The sequence below is a fragment of the Podarcis raffonei genome, chromosome 8 (genome assembly GCF_027172205.1).
Source record: "Podarcis raffonei isolate rPodRaf1 chromosome 8, rPodRaf1.pri, whole genome shotgun sequence".
NCBI classification, from domain to species: domain Eukaryota; kingdom Metazoa; phylum Chordata; class Lepidosauria; order Squamata; family Lacertidae; genus Podarcis; species Podarcis raffonei.
This window is the reverse complement of record NC_070609.1, coordinates 62,048,242-62,062,179: the sequence shown is the minus strand read 5'-3', so window position 1 is coordinate 62,062,179 and position 13,938 is coordinate 62,048,242. Positions and strand designations below refer to the sequence as shown.

The 13,938-nt window shown below is 45.8% G+C and overlaps 1 protein-coding gene across 1 annotated transcript in view; it reads left to right on the top strand.

Moving 5' to 3' along the window:
• Positions 1-13,938, top strand: part of LOC128420317 (neural-cadherin-like) — a 92,950-nt gene that overhangs the window by 53,570 nt on the left and 25,442 nt on the right. Inside the window, exons 17-23 of the mRNA XM_053401925.1 lie at positions 476-759; positions 1,944-3,558; positions 6,539-6,632; positions 8,142-8,326; positions 9,985-10,214; positions 11,772-12,049; positions 12,692-12,906. Of these exons, the coding sequence (XP_053257900.1) occupies positions 476-759; positions 1,944-3,558; positions 6,539-6,632; positions 8,142-8,326; positions 9,985-10,214; positions 11,772-12,049; positions 12,692-12,906 (2,901 nt within the window). The remainder of the gene's footprint in view (positions 1-475; positions 760-1,943; positions 3,559-6,538; positions 6,633-8,141; positions 8,327-9,984; positions 10,215-11,771; positions 12,050-12,691; positions 12,907-13,938) is intronic.

The following is a 13,938-nucleotide window of genomic DNA, read 5'->3' as shown; positions in this document are numbered from 1 at the left end:
GGTGCTGAGCACCTCCTTTACGAAGCCCCCGCGAGGCCTTGGGGCAAATAATTATTTACTTTAGGCACATTAAACAAAGTTAGGGCTGGGGAAGGATGACTTTGGGTTTGCCATATGGCAGTATGCATCTCTGATACAGGAAAGAGAGCAAGGAAGCTGGGGGAACATCAGGCAGGGCCCCTGAGCTTCAATGCAGTGATTAGATCTACTTTTCCGCAGTAAGCGATTTGCTTCTGAATGCTGCCCTTATGGCAGGGTACCTTCCAGATGTTGTTGGACTACAAGTCCCATCAACACCTGCCAGCATGCCCAATGGTCAGGCATGATGGGTGTTGCTGTTCACTAACATCCTGAGGGCAGTGCATTGGCTACTCCGCCTTACGGAATGTCAGGCAAAAAGGAGTGTCTCATCATCATCTTCATCATCATGATCCTGGTTTTACAGAAAGCATATTTTCCATTTCCCCACTTTTAGGAACTAATGCAAAGTTAAGGTACCAGATAACAGCCGGAAACACCGGAGGAGCGTTTGATGTTGAACCAGAAACAGGAGTCGTCTTCATTGCGCAGTCACTAGATTACGAAGAAGCCCAGTTGTATGAACTCCACCTATTGGCTTCTGATGGGAAATGGGAGGATTACGCCATTGTAATCATCAACGTTGTAAATAAAAACGACGAAGCTCCCGTTTTCTCTCTCAATGAATATTACGGAAGTGTGATTGAGGAACTGGATGGCCTTCCGGTCTTCGTTCTTCAGGTATATTGGGAATGGCTCATCCAAATTACAGTGAGTGGTTACAGTGCACCAAGAGTTGGTGTCACACAGCCCCACTTAGTTGCTCATGTTACAACTGCAGAAGCCAGTGCCTTAATACCTGTGTATACCTGGCTTCAACTCTTCAGTTACTCCTCCCTGGAGTGCACAGGATGCCTAGTTGTGGTGCAGCAGTTCACAAATTGGACTCAACCAAGAACCTCATGGTGCCTTATAGTTGTGTTTTCAATGCTGTTTGGTATTTTGACTTGATAGCTATTTTGAAAATAGGTGGGATAAAAGCTTTTTAAAAAAGAAAAACAACTTTTATCTCGCCTACTTTCCAAGGAACTCAAGGTGGCTATCAAGTCAAAGTACCTAAACGATATTGAAAATACAAAACAATTCCCGAGGTAAGTCAATGATAAAAGCCACAAAAATAAACCAAAATCCTCTGTCCCCGGGGCTGGGAGTCCCGTGGGCTTGCAGATGTGGACCACCAGCTCCCATCAGCCCCAGGCAGCATGGCCAATGGGCAGGGGTAATGGAAGTTGTAGTCCAGCAACTTTGAAAGGGTCCAAGGTTCCCATCTCTGATACAAGGCGATGCATAGATCAGCCTGTGGTGCTGCTAGAAACCGCAACCCAAAAGTGATTCGTGGCTTTGCTGCTTGCTTAAAGTGGCTGCCTCTAGTAGTGAACCAGCCCTTAGTCGGCCTCTTTGTTGGTGGCAACTTGGTTAGGGTTCTCAGCTGTGCACCTGGGGTTTCCTGTTTCCAGTACAGAAGGGTAGGATGATGGCCAATTTCTTCTTCTGCCAACAGATAAATCTAGACATTTGCACGGGTTTCACTTTAACAAACTGATTCCATGGATGTGCACGGATTACATTCTTGCCAATTTCCTAAATCTAGAACTTGAATCAGGTTGTTTTGTGATGAAGTGTGGCTCTGATTCTCACCTTCTTAGATATGCTGGTGTTCCACATGCAGTCTGAATGCCAGATGCTTATTTAGGATAATAGCTTCAGTTTGAAAGATGCTGCTGCCAGCATTTGATAAGGATACTGTTTGTTTTCAGCCTATACATAGTACATCGTTTTTATTTGTTGTTCTGTGTTGATATATGATGCTGAATTTATGATCTGTGGTTACTTGATCTATGCATCTTAAACTTTGTTCTCCATAGGTTGTAGCAAATGATCCTGATAGCATCTTGGATGGAGGTGATCTGAGATACTCCTTGCATGGACATGGGGCAGATGACGTATTTGCTATCGATGAGAACACAGGCAGCATTTATTCCCAGAAAATGTTAGACCGGGAAGAGCGAGCCCTTTGGAGATTTGTTGTGCTGGCAACGGATGAAGGAGGGGAAGGGCTTACTGGCTTTGCAGATGTGATTATAAACATCTGGGATATAAACGATAATGCCCCTGTGTTCACCTGCATGCCCAGTGATTGCAACGGGAGTGTCTTTGAAAGCTCACCTGAAGACACGTTCGTCATGGAGATGACAGCTGTAGACTTGGATGACCCGAACGTGGGTCTCAATGCAATTTTGACTTACCGTATAATTGAGAATGTGAAAAATGACTTGGATATGGACTTGTTCAAAATCAATCCTAGTACTGGCAACATCTATGTGGCGGAAGGGATGTTGGACAGAGAAAAGATGGAAAAATATTTCCTTACCGTTGAAGCAAAAGATGGTGGAGGACTGGCGGGGACAGGCACAGCAACCATCTGGGTTGCAGATGTAAACGATCATATCCCTAGCTTCACGCAGGAAGTTTGGCATACTGTAATCCCCGAAACCATTGCCGTCAACTCAGAGGTTCTGGAAGTGTCGGCAGCTGACGAAGACAGCGGGGAAAACGCTCACTTGACATTCAGCATTATTGGTGGGGATCCAGAACAGAAGTTTTACATTGAAAGCCACAAGGAAGGCCACCACGCTACCATCAGGCTGAAAAAGGCCTTGGATTATGAGCAGATCCACGAAAGGTGGTTCAACCTTACAATCAAGGTGGAAGACCTAGATTTCTCTAGCACCGCCTTTTGCTTGATCGAAGTAGAAGACCGTAACGACCACAAGCCGGTTTTCAGTTCTCAGTTTGTCCAGCTGAGCCCTTTCTTTGAAAACATACCTGTGGGAACCACCATAATCACCGTGACGGCCACGGACGAGGATTCTGGTTTGAATGGGGATACTGAATATTCCATCCAGGTGGATTCTGATCCAGCCGGACAATTTGCGATAGACCAGGACGGCCACGTGACCGTGGCCAAACCGCTGGATCGCGAGGTCATTCAGGAGTACCGTCTAATAATACAGGCTTCTGATCAAGGCCTACCTGCCCAAACAGGAAGTGTTACGGTATTGGTTGCCTTGCTGGATGTCAATGACAACGGGCCAAGGTTTGAGGCCCCATATATGCCTGTGGTCTGGGAAAATATGCCAGGGCCTCAGCTGGTTTCCATGAGCCCTGCGTCTCCTCTCCTTTGGGCTTTTGACCCAGACAGTGATGAGAATGGGCCACCTTTTATGTTTTTCTTGCCACCAGATTATCAGAATTCTTTGGATTTCTCTCTCACCGACAATGGAAATAATACTGCAACGATCACCGCTCTGAGGTCCTTTGACAGAGAGAAGCAGAAGCTGTTCCACCTCCCCATTATTATAACCGATAGTGGGAGCCCCCCTGTGAGTTCCACAAACATATTGACCATCACTATTGGTGACGAAAATGACAACAGCCATGAAGCTGGCCATAAAGTGATCTATGTTTATGTACACAGAGGTGGGTATCGCATAAACTATGGGCATATTTGTACAGATGTCTTGACATGCTTTAACTGTCATCTCCTCTCCTGTAGTCAGAGCAGCTTAAACAGAGAGCCAGTTTACACTAGGGCTGGTCAGAAATGACCACGAGGAATTCAGAAACCTTTTACCCAGCTTGAAATTTGCAGTTTGAATCCCCCTCTTTTTCTTTTCAGAGAGGAGAACTCCTTTCAGTGGAGTGGAGAATCAGAGTTCCAAGAGGATAAGTGGGCACCATTTTTATGTGCGTTTTTGGAAAATAAAAATGGCTTCCACAATGAAAAAGGACTTTGCCACTCACTGGGACCGCCATTATAGCAGTTTGATCATATATGTGCAGGTCAAAGCTTGGTAGGCAATGGGTGGGGTGGGTAGGAGTTGTGCTTCCTCCTCAACATAGGCTAATGGATGACATTTTAGCTGACTGTTCCAGACTATTAACCAGCCATGGAATGATTGGTCCAAACTAGCTGAATGACTGCGGCCAAATGAAAATTTCAACTTGTGGGTCATCCTTGCTAACAGCTTGTGAATGGATGGGGAGAATGAGAAAGATAAGTGACTGACTGAAACAGACTTATATTATGAAGGGTGAGAGATAGATGGGGAAATTGAAAATGTCCTGGTGGTGCAGATTTGAGTTGCAGCAAGCAAGCTGCTTCTTCTCACCACAGTAGGTACTATTAAAAGAGCAACTGGTTTTCAATGACTGTTTCTGACCTGGAAAGGTATTTGATGCCTCTTTCCATCTAAGGAAAGATTCTGTTAGTTGCAGCCATGATGCTTCTTCCTACAACTCCTAAACCGAAGAGATGGAAAACGTTCTGTACATGCTCAGTGTGAAATGGCAAAGATTTTATATATTTCATTTCTTTAAAAGGCCCTTTGCAGCAATTTGCAAGGCAGCACGCAAACCCCATGTGCGATCAGCTAAAGCAGGCACCCCCAAACTCGGCCCTCCAGATGTTTTGGGACTACAGTTCCCATCATCCCTGACCACTGGTCCTGTTATGATGGGAGTTGTAGTCCCAAAACATCTGGAGGGCCGAGTTTGGGGATGCCTGAGCTAAAGGGTGGAGCAGGGGAGTAACACTCCAAATGCTTACTTCATTTTTTAAAAAAGTGAACATTGTGTCGATGGCAAAGATCTGCAGCATGTCTGTTCAGAAACAAATGCAGTTCAATCCAACTGGGCTTCCTCCCAAGCAGGCAAGGTGATTCAGAATAACGAAATAATGTCACCCTGCATGCATTTGATATTGCAAAGTAATTTGTGCAGTCTGCAGGCAGAAGCGGTTGTCCTGGACGCAGGTTACATAGAACTGCCTCCTCCTGTGTTGCCTAGGCAATCAGACAAAGCAAGCTGCTAGCTTTCATATTACTTTTGTCCTCATTAGCCAGTTCCCTCAGGCAAGGACTCTTCCGTGCCCTTTCCCCCACTTTTTTTTTTGCTGATTAGAACCAGCGAAACAGCAGGGGATTTCCTAAACAACATGGAATCAAGTTTGGCAAATCCATAGGAATGCTTTCCCTCGAATTAGAATCTCTGGGGTTGTATCCAGTGCTAACTTCTACTCTTGAGTTTCCCCATTGAAATTAATGGCCACAACTCATTTAGGCCTGTTAACACCACTTTAAAACAGAAACAAGCTTCTAGCGCTTATGGTTATGCAGCCTTGTGTTCTGGTCCGGTGCCAGATCCCGCAGAGAAAGAGGCAAGTGAGCAACTTGCTCAGAAGCAGGTTGGGAGGGAAACTGGGGCCTTTTAAGCCTCTTGTCTCCAGATGCCCCTCCTCCAGGCTCCACCCCCTTGCGGAGAACTGCACAGCTGTAAAGGGCCAACCCTCTGTCCTGAAGACAGGTGCTCCTCCTCCATCCCATTGCCCCCCTCCTGGTATGCTCCTTGCCCTGCCAGGCTAGTGATATGGGCTGGGAGACATCTGGTTCTTTGTACTGTGAGGGTCCAGGCACTAGGCCCCGGCAGCTTGAGAGGTTCCTGCCCAGCTGCTTCAGGCACACTTGTATCCCTGTATTATGCAGTCAGCTCTGAGCCCTGCTCCCCTTCTGTTGTCCATGCAGTCTCTGACTTTGTGTTTGGATCTTCTTCTTCTTTCTTCTTTGGCGATCACTCTTAGCCAAGTAAGAGTGTCTTCCATAAACATGGTTTTAACAGTTGAGTCCGTAAGTGACTGTGGAGACCAATTCTGGATCCACACGTCTTTCCACAGTGGGGACATAGGTTTCCAGGGGGGAGTTGATCACGGTCTGGGTCACTGCTAGATTCAAGGGCCATGAAGTGCAGATGAATGGAAAAGGTTGTGTGGAAGTGGCTGGTCAAATCTCAGAGATGGGGAGAATGAGGTGTATAGTAAAAATACAAATTGGGATTTTGCTGAGCTGGACCAAGTTGCTATCTACTCCAGCTAGCAGCTCCTCTCCTAGAATTTGGGCTAAGGTCTTCCCCTGCTCCTGTTCCCAGAAAGCCTTTTAAACTGGAGAAAGCAGGGACTGAACCTGGGATGGTACGCAGAGCCGTTGCTATAGAGCTACACTCTTCATTGTTGCTTTACTTCCGCTGGTTGCATTTGAGGGATAAAACCCACAAATGCAGATGTTCTCTCTCTCTTTTTGCAATATATTCAAGCACTAGAAATCAGCTTTATCTGTGGAAGAGTTTTTAGTTAGCTCTGCACAGAAATCTTATTTTATTTAATTTAAGACCAGAGCGTGCCCAATCCTATATATGCAGTATTTGTGGACGAGCTTCCCAGCTGCACTTATATGAAAGATCAGAGTACTTGCTATTGCATTACTTGAAACGTCTTGGATCATAACCTTTGTGAAAGCCAAGCAGCAATAAAAGTGACAAATGCAGCAATAAATGCTCTGGGATATCAAGCTCCTCGGGAAAAAAGGGGAAAAAATTAATGCAGATTTATTATAATTTATCTCAACAGGAAAATGGTCGACAACGGTGCTTGGGGAAGTGTTTGCACCCGACCAGGATGACTGGGACAATAAAACATTTGTCTCTGAAGGAAAAATGCACAAGTGAGGATTGTATTTGTGTCAAGCAGAGCAATATTTAATATTTATGCTTCTGTAATTATTTTCTTATGTTTTGTTATGTGTGCTTTGTATATATAAAGCCTAGATTATTGCTTGGTATGGAGATGGCAATCTATTGAACTTGCACTTGCCATTTATTGCGGGTTGCAATTGGGACAATCTGTCGTGTCACTGATGCAGCCGCATTTGCGCCATGAAATGCTGAGACCCCCTTTACCAAAGGTGCAAAGCAGGGTTAATGCAGGGTTAATGTATGTATAGCATCCCAGCATTTTGCACGGCAGTTGTGTGTCCCCCCCACATCAAGGTTGGCAGAAGTGTGAATACAAAATAAAAAAATTCCTTCCAGTAGCACCTTAGAGACCAACTAAGTTTGTTATTGGTATGAACTTTCGTGTGCATGCACACTTCTTCAGATACCGGCACACAAAAGCTCATACCAATAACAAACTTAGTTGGTCTCTAAGGTGCTACTGGAAGGATTTTTTTTATTTTGTTTTGACTGCGGCAGACCAACACAGCTACCTACCTGTAACTAGAAGTGTGAATGACAAATGTGCATCCTTCAACACTCAAATAATACATGCTTTGTGGAGCCACACCCATCAGTGATCCCAATGAATGTCCTTGAGTTTTTAAGAAGGCATGTTGGCCCTCTGCTGGAAGCCAGGTCTGACATCAGCAGGGCATCGGCTGAGGACCACATCCCAGCAAAAGGCCCGTTGCCAGCCCCTGGAAGCCTTGTTGGTGCTATTCCGTCTCCTGGCTCTTGCCTGTCGTCTCTGAATTTGCAAATGCTCACCACTTCTTGGCCAGGGACGGGGTCCCTCGGAGCAATTTGCCAGTGGGCGAAAGTAGGAAGAGCAAGGAACGTAAATGTTACCTTTGTAAGGGGCCCAGTTTCTGTATACACTCTCAACTCTCTCTCCCGCCCCCAGTCCTTCATTCAGGGAAACGAGAGGCATTATCAGAATTCAAGGACAAATTCCAGTCAGGCAAAAACTCAAGGAAGGGTGCAAAGCAAGGGTTAGTGAGGGGTGTAGTGTAGGGAGAACCTGAAGGGCCAGAAAGAGAGGCATGGACTCCTGCGGTTTCCCAGTCTTCCTCTGGGCAGCGGAGATGTAGATGTTACGTAATTTGGGTATGTGGATGATACGTTAATGTAAGTAAAATCTACAATGAGGAAGTAAAGCTTCTCCCCCATCCAGTTGCCTCTGCAGGAGTAATCCTTGTCAAGAAGACATTTACATCAGAATTGGTCACTGCTTAGCCACAGAGAGGATATGGAAGCAAAATCAGGTGCAGGGAGGCACACCTTCCACTTAAATCTCCCTGTGTTAACAAGAACCAGAGAACGCAGCTAAATAAATGCCCCTAGAATGTTTAAATAAACTTGGCCTGGGTGAAAATGGTGCCCCTTGAGAATGAAGTGTGTTGCCCATGAGACATTTTACTGATTGCAGAGCATGAGTGTGTGTTTTGTGGTTCAAGATCTTTCAGGTTGAATCAAAGGACTGGCTCTCTGCTTATGGTGGATAATGCTCCTCAGGGAACGTACGAGTTTAAAATCAGAGTGTCAGATGGAATCTGGCCTGACGTTCTAGCAACTGTGCAGATACATGTCAAAGAGATAGAAAACGAAGCCATTCGGAACTCGGCAACCGTACGCCTGGCAGGTTAGTTTTCTTTCGTCGGCTGAGTTTTGATTCCCATCGTGCTTAGAAACATCTCACCTCTTATTGATCTCAGGGGGCTGAATTCTATTGGCAGAACAGCCTAGTCTGCTGTTGTTTTTTTAAAAAAATTGAGACATATTGATCATAGGTTCAAGGAAGCTGCATTACGCCAACCAGGGTAAGGGACCTTTTTTAGATAGACAGAAAAACCCATATTTCCTCCTGGGGTCACATACCAGGGGTGGGCAGGGTGCGAGGTGAAGCAACAGATGTCACTTTTTTGCCTTTGCACAGTAGACTATTTGCTACAAGCACTCACTCACCCCTCTGTCTTCCATCCAGGCCAGGAGAAAAGGCCAAGGAGGGAGGGTTGGCAAGGGGTGTGGCCTAGGGAGAGGGGCGTGGCTGGGGAGAGTCCCGAGAGCCAGGTAGAGAGACCTAGAGGGCCGTATTTGGTTTCTGGGGGGCCTGAGGTTCCCCATTTAGGGGCTCTCCATCAATATTTCCCAGCCCTAACTGGAGAGGCCATTGGAGATTGGACCTGAGACTTCCCCACACATCTGCCCCAGAGCTGTGGGTCCTCACCAAAGATTCCCTTCAGCCGTCTGCTTTCTCTTTACCTAATGTGGCTTTTTTTTGGTGGCAGTTTTGCATAATTTGTAATAATTGAGTTAAAAATAACACAACTTACTGAACAACATGTGCACAGGAATTTGTTGTGAACCACTTCACAAGAGTATCAGGAAGCTGTTTTCTTCCCATTCTTTGTTGTTTTAACGGGTCTGTGATCGTATAATGTATGAAAGAAAGGCAACTAGCGGGAAGAGCTATTTCGGCAAAGAGAGAGAGAGAGCTTACTTATGTGTTGAGTCTCTGGCATTTCCAGGAATGGCTAGGAGAGACTCTAGTATGAAACCCCCAGAGAGCTGCTGCCAGTTAGTGTATGCAGTACTAAGCTAGGTGGTCTGACTCGGTATAAGGCAGCTTCCTATGTTCCTAGATGTGAAATGGACCTTAGCCAGGTTGCAGTGGAAGCCAATGAGAGAGCCAGTATGGTGTAATGGTTAGAGCGTTGGGCGAGGAGAGCCTGGTTCAAATCTCCAGGTTGACCCTTTAACCCAGGGGTCAGCAAACCTTTTCAGCAGGGGGCCGGTCCACTGTCCCTCAGACCTTGGGGGGGGGGGCTGGACTATATTTTGAAGGGAAAAAATGAACAAATTCCTATGCCCCACAAATAACCCAGAGATGCATTTTAAATAAAAGGACACATTCTACTCATGTAAAAACACGCTGATTCCCGGACCGTCTGTGGATTTAGAAGGTGATTGGGCCGGATCTGGCCCCCGGGCCTTAGTTTGCCCACCCATGCTCTAACCTGTAAGGATAAAATGGGGCTTGGAGGAACCATGTACGTTGCCACGAGTTCCTTGGGAAAAGCGAAGGAAGTGTAAAAATAGCTTTAAATATAGTTGGTTTTATGATATATTTTTATTCTTTTATTGTCCCGTTTTCTGAGGATTGTGTGCACTGTTTAGAAATGGAAACAGGTGTGTGTGTGTGTGTCTCAAATAAACATATATGAAGTAGTTAACTGCATGTCCTGAGACTCTTGGACCGATAAGCTCGTTTTGTTTTTAAACCACCCATCTCCATATCAGACATGACTGCAGAAGAGTTCATAAGGAAGGATGAGCCTGAGGAGAGCAGGCACGACAAGTTTAAGGATCTTCTGGCAGGCATCTTCTCGGTCCGCCTTGAGGACATCGTGGTTTTCAGCGTGACAAATATAGACGGGAGACAGACTGACGTGAGATTTGTGGTTCAAAATGGCTCCTCCTATTACAGGCCAGAGAAACTGCTGGGACAGGTTGCTGCCTTCAAAAGCAAGGTGAGGCTGCAACCCGTCTGCCGTCTGGGTTGATGTAATGTTGGCTGACGTGCAAGTCCTTTCAGGGCGCAAGACAGAATCCCATTGACTCCAGAGGAAATGTATCGCAACCCAGTGGACTGTCATGGGGCAAAAGGCTTGTCGATGGAGCAAACATATTTTTAAGAGTAGGAAGCTGCCTTGTTCCAGCTCAGACGATTAGTCCATGTAGGGACTGGAAGCTTACAGCCCTCCAGACAATGTAAGAGAACAGCTCCCAACACCCCTGGCCACTGGCCATGCTGGCTGGGGTTGATGGGAGTGGAGATGCCAGGGATTGAATCCAGGGCTTTTCTGCATGTGCTCTACTACAACTGTGGCCTTTCCAAAAGTCACATGGAAGATGGAACCAGCTTGTTTTTTTGCTGCTCCGGAGGGGAGGCCTCTGGTATGCAGGCTAAGACCCTACCTGCCCACAGACTGTTTCACCAGAGTGGTGCATGCCCTGGTTAACTCTCACTTGGACTACTGCAATGTGCTCTATGTGGGGCTACCTTTGAAGGTGACCCAGAAACTACAACTTATCCAGAATGTGGCAGCTAAACTGATGACTGGGACCATATAACACTGGTCCTGAAAGACCTACATTGGCTCCCAGTATGTTTCCTGGCACAATTCAAAGTGTTGGTGCTGACCTTTAAAGCCTGAAACAGCCTCAACCCAGTATACCTGAAGGAGTATCTCCACCCTCATTGTTCTGCCCGGACACTGTGGTCCAGCGCCGAGGGCCTTCTGGTGGTTCCCTCGCTGCGAGAAGTAAGATTACAGGGAACCAGGCAGAGGGCCTTCTCGGTAGTGGCGCCCACCTGTGGAATGCCCTCCCACCAGATGTCAAACAACTATCTGATTTTTAGAAGGCAACCCTGTTTAGGGAAGTTTTTATTGTTTGATGTTTTATTGTGTTTTTAATATTCTGTTGGGAGCTGCCCAAAGTGGCTGGGGAAACCCAGCCAGATGGTATAAATATTGTTGTTGTTGTTGTTGTTGTTGTTGTTGTTGTTGTTGTTGTTGTTGTTGTTACCATTAGATTCTATCTTTTTTTAAAACTTTATTCCAAAACCAAAAAAGAATTACAAACATCAAATTCAAAAACCTTATTTGTTTTGTAACGTAAGCCTGTTACATAGTTGACTAAATTAAAATATTTCATTAGATTCAAATTGCAAGAAAGGAGATTCTGACTAAACCTTTGGAAGGACTTTCTGACAGTAAGAGCCATTAGGCAGTGGAATACACTCCCTCTGGAAGATGGCAGATTTTCCTTCACTGGAGGTTTTAAAGCAGGGGTCAGATGACCATCTGTCAGGGCTTCTTTAGCTGCATCTCCTGCACTGCAGGGCATTGGGTGGATGGGCCCCTTCCAGCTCTACAAATCTACAATTCTTAAGTGTTGCAATCAGAACGATGAGGACATGTGTTCAGTGACCACAAAAGTTTATGTTGTAGACGCGGAAAACTGACTGGGAGGATTGGGAAGCCCTTTTTGCTAAGCAGTGTGGCGGCTGTTTGTCCCTTTAGATCCAGCTGGCTTTAGGAGTGAACGTTTCTCAGGTTGATGTGGATGAATGCCACAGGACAGACTGCAGCGGCAGCAGCGGGTGCGTGAACTACATCACGGTGAGTGACATCCCCACAGTGATGGACACCGGAAGTGTGTCACTTGTCTCCATAACAACCAGCGTCAGCGCCGTCTGCACCTGTGCAGCTAGAGAGAGAGTCCACCGGTCATGTAGCTCGTACTCTCACAACCCCTGTTTCAATGGAGGAACTTGCATTGACATGCTGAATGGTTACAGGTGAGAAAAGACTCTGTTTCGCACATTCCCCATCCCTCTTGTTTTCCTCTTGTAAGAAGTCAAGCTATAAAACTACTGTGTTAAAAAGGGAGGGGGGAGTGCATGGACCTTTTAAGAGGTCCTTGTTTTCTCCTTCTTTCTTTCTTTCTTTCTTTCTTTCTTTAACTTTATTGAACATTTTTAAAACAATTGCCTAACGACATAAAGTCTAGCCTTCCGAGACAAATGCATGTATGTGATGTTCAGTCTTGTATGCAGTCCATCCACATGGCATCAGAACAAAGCTGGGGAACCTTTTACATTTCAGATTAAGCTCACACCCACAGGGTATACTTAAATCTAAAGTGCTAAGATAATTTCTCCATAGTGGCTGCTGTGACTGAGACGGAAGGGAAATTACTGTATTATTGTTAATAAATTATATAAAATGATACAAAGCCTTGTTCTTTAAGCCTTCAGTCCTCTCTGCCCTCCTTCCCTCTCTCCTTCCTCTGTTGTCTTCCTTGTGTCTGTTTTTAGATTGTAAGTCCCTCGGGGCAGGGACCTGCCTCGTCATTCTTTGCAAAGTGCTGTGTACGTGTGAATAGTAATAATGAATGCTTTATAAATAAAAGTTTACTCTTTTGCTTTTGTTTGTTTCAGGTGCCATTGTTCTGCTTCGTTTCATGGACCAGATTGCCAGCAGACAAAGCACAGTTTCCATGGAAATGGCTATGCCTGGTTCCGCCCCATCAGGCCTTGCTTTGAGAGCTCCCTCTCCCTCGAGTTTATTACTGATGTTCCAGATGGGCTTTTGCTATACAATGGCCCCCTGTCAGATTCGGGACCTGGGAACTCAGAAAACTTCATTGCAATAGGTATTTGCATTTGATTGGTGGAACCTCACATTGCCCACAGAAACACACAATTACAGGGGTTGCGGGGAGATCATCGCGACAATCCCAAGTGATGTTGCTCATCTGTTTATCACACCTATTTAGTTCATTCAGACAGGCAGGTTGTATGATGGTAAGCTGTCAAGATTTTTTTTATTTATTAACTACATTTATATAGGTAAAGGTAAAGGGACCCCTGACCATTAGGTCCAGTCGCGGACGACTCTGGGGTTGCGGCACTCATTTCGCTTTATTGGCCGAGGGAGCCAGCGTACAGCTTCCGGGTCATGTGGCCAGCAGGACTAAGCTGCTTCTGGCGAACCAGAGCAGCGCATGGAAACACCGTTTACCTTCCCGCCGGAGCGGTACCTATTTATCTACTTGCACTTTTGTGCTTTCGAACAGCTAGGTTGGCAGGAGCACGGACCAAGCAACAGGAGCTCACCCCGTTGCAGGGATTTGAACCGCCCACCTTCTGATCGGCAAGCCCTAGGCTCTGTGGTTTAACCCACAGCGCCACCCGCGTCCTATTACATTTATATAGGCTGCCCAATAATATATATTTCCCTGGAGGACAGATTCCTACATTGTGTGCCTGCCCCACTTTCCTTACCTTACTACATGTTCCTGGCCAAAAATGGTGTCTGCTTAAAAAAGCAGGGAAAGTTGAACAGAGGAAAGCACCTTTCCACAATTTTGTATGCATCTCCACCCCTGCTGTCCCCAGCAGGAGCACATTTTTTCCCCCTGCTTCTTTGCCAACACGCCCACGCAAACACATATGGAATTTGCAGCTCTTCTAGCAAAATACATGCCCATAACAAACTAATATAAAAAGAGGGTGCAATTCTTTGCCGCCTGGGAGGTTATTTAAGGTATTTAAGGACAGGTGTTTTACTTGATAATGATGAAGTGTTGCTAGGCAGTATCTTGGATTGTTTTTGAAGAGCTGAACCACATTTAAATCCCCCACAGACAAAATAGTATAAAAATGCACATTTGTTAGCCATGAAT